Below are 12,737 nucleotides of genomic sequence, written 5' to 3' on the forward strand. Positions count from 1 at the left end.
GGTTGGGGGGTCCCACAACTTGAGGAACTGTATTAAAGGGTTAACAACATTAGGAAAGTTGAGAACCACTGCTGTAGAGGAGTGTAACCAATAGAATGTATATATGTATATTAAAGGGAAATTGCCTCACATGCTAGGAGCTGAGTGTTCCAGAAATGGCAGTCTATGTACCAGAAGGGCATGGAACTTGGCACCTACCCACCCCAAGACACTGGATGCCTCACCAGATTGGTGCTGGAGGCCTGGAACTCCCTGCAGAGCCACTAATGTTGAGATCGTATTGGAAGGAGGCAGTGATAAAAGTGTGATGGCAGTAGAGGAGGGAGGGAGGCTGCAGGCATGAGTGCGCGCTCAGAAGGGCAGGTAGTGTGTGCACTGACTTTCCTTCTCTGACACTGCTGGCCTTTGGAAAGCCTACTGGAAGATACTGTCCTCTTTGAGAATGGGTCTCACCCAATCACTTAACCCTCTCTGGGGCCACTCTCACAGACACAGGAGGGCGTGTCTCTTATATTTTAAATCCTTGTTGAGTTGAAAATTAAGAATCGTTTAGGAGTCGTGGACATGACAAGGGTTTCTCTGAAAAGTAGGGCTAAAAAGAGAAGGATGAGGTATTCGCTCTAAAAACAACTCTTCAGAGCACAGAGGAGAGGACTCTGCAGGAGGAGAGTCAGTCATAATAGCTAGAAGTGTGAAGAAGGCCTTCCTGTTAAGTGTTGGGGATTTTGAGGTACAGGTACATCAGTGACTTATATCTACTTAGTGCACTTTTCATAGTGAAACTGTAAATGTGCTCTTTGTAGTGGTTCCTTTAAATGTACACATTTTCAAACCTTTGGTTCTCATTCTAACTGTCCATCTTCTGTCTTGTGAGAATTTGTTATTCTATTTCAGTAAAATATCTCTTCTTATGTACTATTTGATTTGTGGAATAGACAGTCTACTGAAGCCCTAATTATGTGTGAACAAGATATTTCCAGAATGCGCCGGCAATTGGATGAAACAAATGACGAACTGGGTCAGATTGCCAGGGAAAGAGATATCTTGGCTCATGAAAATGACAACCTTCAAGAACAGTTTAGCAAAGCCAAACAAGAAAACCAGGTATACTTGCTCCCAGACTCTTTGAGAGAAGAAAAAAATGTATTTCTTCTGAGGCACAGTCCTCATTTCATCCTGTAGAAAAGCAGACTCTGCAACTAGCAATTCTTGTTTTTTACTTTTATAACAGATTATGTCATATAATTTCTAGATGAAATTCTCAGACATAAAGTATTAGCTATTAAAGAGAAAGGAATGGGAATATTATGGATTTGTTTTAAACCTTAGAAAAACTGCCATACCAAAGGGTAAGTATTTGAATTAAACAAAACAAACGAGGATTAAAAGCTATGAGAAATTTTAAAATGGGCCTATTTATAGTGGACTACAAACTTTTGTATTTAAATATTCTATGTAGACTATGGTACAGTTTTGGTATCTTTTTAGCACTATGATACTTTTTTAGGGAAATTCTACTTTTGACTTTGTAAGGCAAAGTCTATTTTAGTCTGACAGTCTTTGTTTACAATACTATTATTTCAAGTTGAACTTTTTAAAATGTTTTAAAAAACATTTTATTTTTGAAAAAAATAGAAAGCCAAATGAAAGAGGCTGATGATGTATCTCAGTTAGTAGGGTGTTTGTTTGTTAAGCAGACATGATTCCTGTAACAATACAAAACCAGGTGTGGTGCTGGATGCCTCTAGTCCCAGCACTCAGGAGGTAGAAGCAGGAGGACCAGAAGCCCAAGGTCATCCTTGGCTGCAAATCAATTTGAGGTCAGTTCAGGATACTTGAGTTACAGTTACTATTGACATTTAATATACACTTCTGCTTATTTCATAGAAATTCAAAATTGTAATACTGTTTGTCTTAATTACTGTTCTATTGCTGTGAAGAAACACCATGATCAAGGCAACTAATAAAAGGAAGTATTTAATTGGGGGCCTTTCTTACAGTTTCAGAGTTCATCATGGAAGAGAGGGTAGTAACAGGCAGGCAGGCAGGCAGGCATGGTCTAATAGCTTACATCCTGATCTAATAGCTAATAGCTTACATCCTGATCCACAGCCAGCAGGTAGAGAGGACAAGATTGGTCCTGGCAAGGGCTTTTGAAACCTAAAACCCATCCCCATTGACATACCTTCTCCAACAAGGCCACACTCCCAACCTTTTTCAAACAGTTCCACTAGCTGGGGACAAGCATTCAAACACATGAGCCTATGGGGGGCATTGTCATCCAAATTACCACACTGCCTTTACAAATACTTTTTAAATGTTAGTGGAATAAAAACTGTGCTACTTTATACCATGTCCTTTCTATGTGAAGAACCAGGTATTTAAGGCTCACATGGGGTTAGCTCTTCTTGCTAGATTATACTATCATGTAGTTTAAATTCCATGAATTTTTTAAAAGTTTTTTGAGACAGGGTTTCTCTGTAGCTTTGGAGTCCTAGAACTGGCTCTTGTAGACCAGGCTGACCTCCAACTTACAGAGATTAGCCTGCTTCTGCCTCCCAAGTGCTGGAATTAAAGGCATGTGCCAGTATTGCCCAGAAAATTTCATGAATCTTATAATCTGTAAAACTGAATGGTAAATGAGACGTTTACTATTGTGTCCAGAATGCCACTTACTAGCTTGTGACGATATAAATTTTCCTGCTTTGTTAAACTGCATAATTATGATTGGCCACCAGAAAAAAATTGGCATCAAAAGAATCTACATATGTTCCAAGGTAGTTTTTTTTTCTTCCTTTGGGTCATATAAGAAAGGTTGCTAGTTTTTCTGTAAACTATAGACTGAAACTTTAGGAAGCTTTATTCTTAATATCACATCTTTTAAACAGAAATATAAGTTCATTATAGAACTTTTTTTTCTTAAAGGAGAAAAGGAAAACTAAATATCTTCAGGTGTCTTTACCATCTAGTTAGTGTTATATTAACTTTTAACATGTATTTTTCTGATTTCATAGCAATTTACAATTGTAAATAGAATGTTTTATATTTCAAATACAGAGAATGTCTTTCTTCATTTTTATGAATATTTGAAAGTGCCTAAATACATTTCTGTGTTAATGATTCACAGAGTTTCTTTGTGAAAATTTTGTTTACAGTAAATAATACATGGAAATACCCATTCCTTAGCACAGTTGAAGCTTTAACTCTTCATTAACTTGATAGACAAAACACTATCCCATTGTCTTAATTAGCATATCTTTGGTTACTAGTGAAGTTTATTTTAGTGTTACCAACTTATGCCCCTTATGATATCTTGTCTCTCTGGATTCTTTGCCTGTTTTCTATTGGGCTTCTGTTCCTTTACCACTTTCACATATGTGTTTATATCATTGTTATATTAATTTTATATAATCATCAGTTTCAAATATTTAAAGTCTACATGTTCTTATATATAGAAATTTTTATTTATTATAGTCAAATCTAGCTATCTTTTTTCCATAGGCACTGTCCAAGAAATTGAATGATACTCATAATGAACTCAATGATATAAAACAGAAGGTCCAGGATACAAATTTGGAGGTTAACAAGCTGAAGAACATATTAAAGTCAGAGGTACAAATGCACATTTTTTTTCCTTGCTCATGGTACCTCCAATTTTTCATAAGACTTAACTTAGTGATCTATTACACTCATCAGACTAGTGAATCAAGTCTTTCTTTAATCAAATATTATAGTTTTGACTGTGACAAATTAACTATATACTTTTAGAATCATCTGTCCCAAAAGATCACTCAAGAACTTGTATATTTCAGTGTGCTGAATTCACAGTACACTCTCAAGGCAAGTAGATTCTTCGTAACTGAAGAACATGGGGCACAAAATGCTGCATTTTCTGTTAAAACTGACAAAAGTGGCTTATCCTGACTGTTTGACAGGGCAGAATGGATCACACTGTTATTAAACCACCTGTTTCTTAGAACAATTTGCATATTTTAGTCACTATTTGACCAGTCATGTGTGTGTGTGTGTGTGAGAGAGACTTCAGAGATCCCCAAATGTAGATGCGTGTGTCAGCTCTGCAATGCACAGTTTGTCTCAGGACAATTTTATCTAAGTACATCAGATAAAATGTCTATGTTAGTATAATGTATCATTATCATAGATGTGGTGTTATTGACACAAGACTAAAAGCGTGAGTAGAAACTTTACTTCCCTCAATGGCTTATTTTAGTTAACATATAATTTAATATCTGTATACCAACATATTCTGAACCTTTGCTCATAGTGTACATAAATGCATTTTTAAGGACTTAGAAAGGTAAAACATTCTTAGGACTCCTAGGTTGTTCCCATCACCTTCAGGAGCTTTGGAACTTCTGAGTCTTGAGAGGAAGAACTTTAGTGCAATAGACAGGGAAAAGATCTTTTTAAATCTAAAGCCACAAGATGGCAATATTAACTGGGTCATAATCAGTTTCTTACTAGTAGGTAATTTTAACTGGGAGAACATACATTTGATTAGAAAGGGTGGGGTGTTAATTTGTTGTAATTTGGTTATTTCATTTAGCTCAGGATTTCTGATAGAGAAATATAGTATTAACAAGAAGGACAATGTTCCTGATATTAGTGAAATTATAACTGAAGTTTAAAGAGCAAGTTAGGCAAACCACAGTACTAAAGTTTATTCTTTCTGTGCATGTGTTCTATGTGAGTGTGTATGTGTCTGTACATGAGTGCAGGTGCCTGAAAAGACTAGATCTACCTCGAGCTGGAGCTACAAGAAGTTGTGAGCTGCCCAACATGGTGGCTAGGAATCAAACTTGGGTCTTTTACAAGAGCAGTATAATCACTTAACTGCCGAGCCATCTCTCCAGCCCCTAATATATGATTTTGAAGTAGTTATTAATGGCTATTTAACATAGTATATTATTTATGGAACTGAATTTTTCCCTATAGAAAGCAAGTCCTACTTAAACTAATTCATTTATGGTATCACTTTGACGATTAAAAAAAATCTAGTTCCAACAAATGTAGATACAGCTCAGTGGTAAAATACTTACCTAGCATGTACAAAGTCCTAGATCCAATCCGTGCACTGCCCAAACAATCCTGTACTGTATGTGCAACTTCTACACGAGTTATATGATTAGCATACATTTGATAGTTTACTTCTGAGCAGTTTCTGACAACTTAATAGAAGCAAGCCAAAAAGAGATTATAGTCTGTGACCAAGAAAATTAAGCCTCAGGGTCTCAAGATGTGGCTTAGAGGTGAAGAGCACTCTTAGTTCAGAGGATCCAAGTTCAGTGTCCAGAACCCAAGTCAACTCCAGGGGACCCCAAACCTCTGGTTTCCAATGGCATCAGCACTCAACATGCACGTGCACATACACACACAGTTAAAAATAATAATAATAAATCTTATCAGAAATTGACGCTTAACCATATGAAAGAATGCAGAAACTCTGGCCAGTACACCTCCATAAAGTGGTGGAGAGCAAGGGAATGCCGATGAGGTTAGCAGCTCAGAGCCGCTGGAGTTGGCCAACAGTCACAGGGTAAGACTCTCTTAAGAAGCACAAGAACATTTTGTCCAAGTCCTGAAGATAAGGACACTCTCCTGAGTGGGTACCTGTGGAGCAGGTGGAATAGCACTTCTTTATGTTCCTAACAGGATGGCCATCTTTCTAGGTTAGGGTAAGTAGGATCTCTTCAAGATTATTCGTTGGTGATTTCCCAGGGGTCCAGATACAGTGTTCAATAAACACTTTATGTTAGTTACCTTTAAAGTTTGACAATAATACCCGAGATTTGCTTTTTAGGAATCTGAGAACCGGCAAATAATGGAACAACTTCGAAAAGCCAATGAAGATGCTGAAAACTGGGAAAATAAAGCCCGTCAATTAGAGGCAGATAACAATGCCCTCAAATTGGAACTTATCACTGCTGAAGCAGAGGGCAACAGACTAAAAGAAAAAGTTGATGCCCTTAACAGAGAGGTTGAGCAAGTAAGTTTGTTGAAATGTGCTTACAGCACATCCTGTATCATATTTAAGGGAGCTTTCTTTGGCTTTTCATAAGTTTAATATATTGACAAGCAGTTTAATTATGTAATGCACTGTAAATTATAGCCTGTTATTTTCCTATCCACCTTGGTTCTTTTAGGTACCTGCAACCAGAATGATTGTTGGCTTTTTTTTCTTAAATTGGGAACTGTTTCAAACAAAAAGAATAAAATTTTTGAAAAATTGATGGAGGAAGGTCATTGGTTAAAAAAATAAAGAAACTGCTTGGCTGGCCCTCATAGGTTAGAACACAGGTGGGTGGAGAAAACAGAACAGAATGCTGGGAGGAAGAGGAAGTGAGCTCAGACTCGACAGCTCTCCTCTCGGGAGCAGATGCCTCAGAGAGAGACGCCATGCCCGGCTAGCTCAGCCGGTAGAGCATGAGACTCTTAATCTCAGGGTCGTGGGTTCGAGCCCCACGTTGGGCGCCATTTGTAGTAATAGGAGCGGCGGGGCTGCATCCCCAGCACTTAGCTTATGCCCGAAATAACAACACACAAACTGTATTCATTTAAACACTGCTTGGCCCAATTCTATCTAGCCTCTTCTAGGCTAATTCTTACATATTAATTTAGCCCATTTCTAATCATCTGTGTTGCACTCCAAGGTGCGCTTACCGGGAAGATTGTAGCTTATGTCCATCCTGAGTTGGAGCTTCATCGCATGTGTCTGCCTGGGAGCTGGGCATGGCGTCTCTCTCTGAGGCATCTGCTCCCGAGAGGAGAGCTGTGGAGTCTGAGCTCACTTCCTCTTCCTCCCAGCATTCTGTTCTGTTTTCTCCACCCACCTGTGTTCTAACCTATGAGGGCCAGCCAAGCAGTTTCTTTATTTTTTTAACCAATGACCTTCCTTCATCATTTCCCCTTTTTCTGTTTAAACAAAAACAAAGGAAGGCTTTAACTTTAACATAGCATAATTACATATAACAAAACAGTTATCAAGTAAAAATTACAATAATCTTTATCATAACTAAGGAAAACTATAACTATAACTAACTATTCTTAACTCCATCAAAGACTCTAGAAAGATACAATATTACCTAAGCAAACAAGAAAAAAAGCAACTTTCAAACTCTAGAAATGACAGAGACATCTCGCTGCCTAGACAGTACCGTTGGGGCATCCATCTTCGGCTTACAGGCCCATGGTATCCAGAGACATTTCCATGAAGCAGAACATTTCAAAGTCAGTTCAGTCACTATCTGTTGTGTCCTGCAGAATGTCTCGCAGACTCTTTCATGAATCAGGAACCCCAAAAGATCATCTCACCTTTACATCAAAAAACACCATCAAAAATAATAAAACAGATCTATTTCTGTCCTGCAGATGTAATAATATTAGCATATTGCCACACTTGCTTATATATATCTTTGTTTAAAGAAACAAAATATCAGAGGCAAGAGCAGTGGTTCAGTGGGGTGAGAACTTTTGCTAATCACCTAGAGGACCTGAGATCCATTCCCGGGAGCAACATGCAGTGGCTCCTACCAACTGTAATTCCAGATTCAGTAGATTGACTCCTTCTTCTGGCCTCCATGGATACCAGCATTCATGTGGCGTGTGTGTGCGCGCATACACACACACAAACACAAATAAATGAAAAGAAACCAGACATTAAAACTACAACTTTTCACCCCCATAGTGTGTGCATATAGATTTTATATTATTCTAGCTGCTTTTTATGACTTCATACTCTTTCTATGCACCAATTGATATATAATGTTTTCTGTTTTCAAGTCAGTTTTGTGTGTGTGTATACATACATTCAAATATATACATATGTATATATACATATATATACATATGTATATATTTGATTTTTCAATACAGGGTTTCTCTGTAGTTTTGGAGCCTGTCCTGGAACTAGCTCTTGTAGACCAGGCTGGCCTTGAACTCACAGAGATCCACCTGCCTCTGCCTCTACCTACCTTCTGGGATTAAAGGCGTGCTCCACCACTGCCTGGCAGTTTTGTATATTTGTGTGTACAAGTCAGTGTGTTGGCATGTATATGTGGAGGCCGAGGTTGACATCTGGTATCCTTCAATCATTTTCATTTTCTACCTTATTTGTTTTTTTTTTTTTTTGAGACAGGGTCTCTTGAACCTAGAGTTGGGAATTCATCTAGATTGGCTAGCAGCAAGCCCCAGGACTGTCTCTGCTTTCCCAGATGTGATCCACCATGCCTGGTTTTTTCTTTTTTTTTTTTTGGTTTTTTGAGACAGGGTTTCTCTGTGGTTTTGGAGCCTGTCCTGGAACTAGCTCTTTTAGACCAGGCTGGTCTCGAACTCACAGAGATCCGCCTGCCTCTGCCTCCCGAGTGCTGGGATTAAAGGCGTGCGCCACCACCGCCCGGCCTAGTTTTTTCTTTTTAAGTGTAGTTTCTGCGAGGTCAAACTCAGGTCCCCATGTTTGCATGGCAAGCATTTCACTGACTGAGTTATCTTCCCAGACCTCTCTCCTTTCACTCCCTCTCTCCCTTTCCGATTTCATTTGTACTTTCAATTGTGCATGTGTGAGACTGTGTGCGCATGCGCATGTGTGAGAAGAGGGAGGAGGAGGATATTTGTGCATATTAGAAGAGCCTGTTGGAGGCCCTGGAATTGAAGTTGCCGGTGACTGTCAGCAGCCTGAGTTGGGTGCTGGAAGTCAGACTTCTCTTCAGTGTGAGTCATCTCTACAGTCAGCACGTTTTCATTGACCAGACCTGGGGATCTGGGTCTGTGTCAGGTACCTGCCTAGCACACTTGGAGGCCCTAATTCATCCCTGGCACTGCAAATAATTTTAAGTGATAAAACCTACTAAATATCTATTTGCAACTACCCATTTTAAGGTCAGTAACAATTTTAAAATCTGTTTTGTTACACACATACTTCAAACAGTGACATATATTAATTGTTTAAATATTTTCTTGCTTAAATTATTCTCATATTAAGGATTTATATTTTCACCCTTTTTTATAGTAAAATGTTCTGTAACAAACATTCTTTTTTATTTCTCTTGGCTCTGTTTCTTTAGGTGTATGTCTGGAAGCAAATACTGAATCTAAGACACACACAATTTTTCTTAGTTTATCAAACTGCCTTCTAAAAGTTTACTCTTGCCAGAAACCATGGGTTATCATTTGCTTAAATACTACTTTCAATATTATCAGCCTCTAATTTTTTCCACAGTTGTGTTTTATGTATAAGTGAAATTGAGTGTCTTTTTATGCTTCTTAAAAAAAACTATTTAGTTAAATGATGAGTGTATCCTACAACACTGCATAAATTGAAACTCTCAGAAACAACAGTATGCATTACAAATTAATTTGAAAATTTTCTTTCCATATATTATTAGCAAAATATTTTTTAAACAAGCTTCTGTGCTAAAAGGATTGTGTGTTCTAAAAATATTTTAATGGACATATGGGACCTCTTAAAATGAACTACTTCCAAATATGGCTGAGATTTTGAGGCTTTTCCTTCAGCAGGAGTAAAACCAGTTCTGGAAGCCCGGCACCAGGAAGCTGGGAATTTAGCGAAAAGCTGACATGTGCCTGTTTCAAAAGCAGGTGGCACATGCCTGATGGAGAAACAAATGACAGGGTGTAGTGTTTCTTGACCACTACGGCTCTTTTTAGATGGGTTTCTGAATGGATTTTTCTTCAAAAATTTAAAGAATTAGAAAAAAAATTTATGTGCATGAGTGTTTGCCTGGGTGTATGAGTACATGGGGCTCATGTAGGCCAGAAGAGGGCATTAGATTCTCTGGAACAAATTATAGCTGGTTGTGAACAGCCATGTGGGTGCTAGGATTCAAACTTTAGTTCTCTGGAAGAGCAGGAAGTACTCTCAATCCCTGAGCAATCTCTCCAGCCCATCAAATGAGTTTTTCTTAAATATGTATACATTGTTTTCTATTCAGTTATGTTTTCCATATCAAGTGACAGGAGTCCTCTATATATTCTTGATTACAGCCCTTTTGAAGATTTAATAGTTAACTTGTCTTTTCATTTACTTGCAGATAAAAAGACGTACTTAGAATTATTATTAATCTTTTTCCATATGATTTATGATCTTATGTTTTCTAAGAAATTCCTTAGTGTCCTATGACCCAAAAGACATTTTCCTATATTTTTATTTAAACTTCTGTAGAGGATGGGACAGATGAAAGAAAGGAAGGGTAGAGAAAAAGTGGGTATTGTTTCCAGAGTCCAGCCAGGGGAGGGGAGATGCTTATAACACTCCTCAGTGTTCTAAGTTACTGTAGCTTTCAGCAGTGAGTGACTAGTGAGTTTGATATCAGAAATTAATATCAAAGGAGACTCAACTGTTGATACCCTGATTTGATTCTTGTATATTATATGCATGTATTATATTCCATCAATATGATGTGCCAATTTAAAAACACAAGTCATTCTAAAAATGTAAGTCTGAAATATTTTTATAAGTGTGTATCTTCCCCCCTTCCATGATGTTTCCTGAGCTTTAAGGGAAGAGTGTGATATATATGTCTCACTTATGGTTGAGCATTCCAGACAGTTATTCTCTGTACTTTGACCACTATCTACTGCACAGAGATACTCCTCTGATGAGGACTGAAAGCTGCACATATCTTAGAAGGCAGTTTGATATTGTGTCCATTTAGCAGTAATAGCATCACCCTGAGGAAGTGATGGGTTCTGTCTTTTCTTTGAGATAGTATCTCAGTGTATAGCTCAAGCTGACCTTGAACACATGATATTCCTGCTTATGTCTCCCAGATTATAGGCATGTACCACCACAACAGGCTTGCAACCTTACACATTTACAGCTTTCTGTAATACCTTTATTGAGAATGATATCTATGTCATAAAGTTTTCATATTTTAAGTATATTCTGTGGTATTTAGAATATTTAGAATTATGATCTTGTAAAAATGAGCACTTTTGAACATTTCCATCATCTTTAAAAGATACAATGTACACATTAGCTATCACAACCAGCTACCCCAATTTCTTTCATGTCTTCGATCCATATTGGATTAAATTTTATGCATGGTATCAAGTATAATTTTGCACCCCTAAGAGAAATCCTACTTGATCATTATGTATAATTATTATTCTTTTTTGGTGTTAACATTTGGTTTTCTAGTATTTTTTCTTATGACAACCTGTATGGTTTTAGTATATAATAACTTGGAAACGTTCCCTTTGCTTCCAGTTTTTGTAAGAGTTTGTATATAATTGGTCCCAAGTCTTTAAAGGTTTGGTAGATTCAATGCTAAAGACACCTGAACCTGTTTTTGGTGGGAAGTTTCTAAATTTCTAGTCAGACTCTTTTTGTTATGGGCCTGTTCTATTTCTCTTGTGTTCATTTTAATAGTTTGTGCATTTTGGGAATTTTCTAATTTCTTTCTTAAAAAGATTTATTTATTATGTATACAATATTCTCAGTATTCTGTCTGCATGTATGCCTACAGGCCAGAAGAGGGCACCAGATCTCATTACAGATGGTTGTGAGCCACCATGCGGTTGCTGGGAATTGAACTCAGGACCTCTGGTAGAGAAGACAGTGCTCTTAACCACTGAGCCATCTCTCTAGTGCAGGAATTTTCTAATTTCATTGACATTAATTTAATGGCATAGTAGATCTTTATAATCCTTTTATTTAATAATTTACACTCACAGTTGTTTGGTTTCATCACATTGAGATTACCTTTGGCCAGTATTTACTTGAGTATTTTCCCCTTACCTTTCCTCCGAGAGTCTGGAGTTTAGAGTACAAGTGTGTGGGTCACTGATGCTCTTCCACAGAGTGTGAAGACTCCGTATCTTTCTAAGTCTTTTCTTTCTGCTTTTGTATAGTTGATGCTCTTCCACAGAGTGTGAAGGCTCTGTATCTTTCTAAGTCTTTTCTTTCTGCTTTTGTATAGTTGATGCTCTTCCACAGATTGTGAAGACTCTGTATCTTTCTAAGTCTTTTCTTTCTGTTTTTGTATAGTTGATGCTCTTCCACAGATTGTGAAGACTTTGTATCTTTCTAAGTCTTTTCTTTCTGTTTTTGTATAGTTGATGCTCTTCCACAGATTGTGAAGACTCTGTATCTTTCTAAGTCTTTTCTTTCTGCTTTTGTATAGTTGATGCTCTTCCACAGAGTGTGAAGACTCTGTAACTTTCTAGTCTTTTCTTTCTGTTTTTGTATAGTTGATGCTCTTCCACAGAGTGTGAAGACTCTGTATCTTTCTAAGTCTTTTCTTTCTGCTTTTGTATAGATGCGATTTTTGTGTTTCTTGAGTGTGTTAGATGGCAAATACAGATGAGCACATTTGTCTTTACACAATGTCGTAATTCATTGAATAACAATACATTCACAACCTAAGTCAGTTTTATTAGTTGCTATTTGCCCAGTAATACCAATTTTGTTTGGTAGCTAGCTGATGGCAGCCACAAGCTGTTTTATTCCATTCTTGTTTACTAATAAGTAATTAGTACTTTACACTTTACATTTTATGTACATGGGTTATACATAATTATCCAAAAATATCCAAAAAGAGTTTAAAACACTGTAGAGATCAGAAAGACCTTTACATCTGAAGACAGAGGTAGAGACCTGACACAGAAGAGCCTTTAGGGGACCAGATAAGATATCTTCTTAGCCTGAGTGCAGAGCTACTCAGGGAAGGATTCAGGTGCAGGTCAGGGATAGAGACAGG

The 12,737-nt window shown here is 37.5% G+C and overlaps 1 protein-coding gene across 5 annotated transcripts in view; it reads left to right on the forward strand.

Moving 5' to 3' along the window:
- Positions 1-12,737, forward strand: part of Tsga10 (testis specific 10) — a 98,238-nt gene that overhangs the window by 65,793 nt on the left and 19,708 nt on the right. For all 5 annotated transcript variants that reach the window (XM_075980404.1, XM_075980401.1, XM_075980403.1 and 2 more), the window contains 3 exons: positions 936-1,104; positions 3,502-3,612; positions 5,822-6,007. In XM_075980404.1, the coding sequence (XP_075836519.1) occupies positions 936-1,104; positions 3,502-3,612; positions 5,822-6,007 (466 nt within the window). The remainder of the gene's footprint in view (positions 1-935; positions 1,105-3,501; positions 3,613-5,821; positions 6,008-12,737) is intronic.

This window comes from Microtus pennsylvanicus, chromosome 7, assembly GCF_037038515.1.
Source record: "Microtus pennsylvanicus isolate mMicPen1 chromosome 7, mMicPen1.hap1, whole genome shotgun sequence".
NCBI lineage: Eukaryota > Metazoa > Chordata > Mammalia > Rodentia > Cricetidae > Microtus > Microtus pennsylvanicus.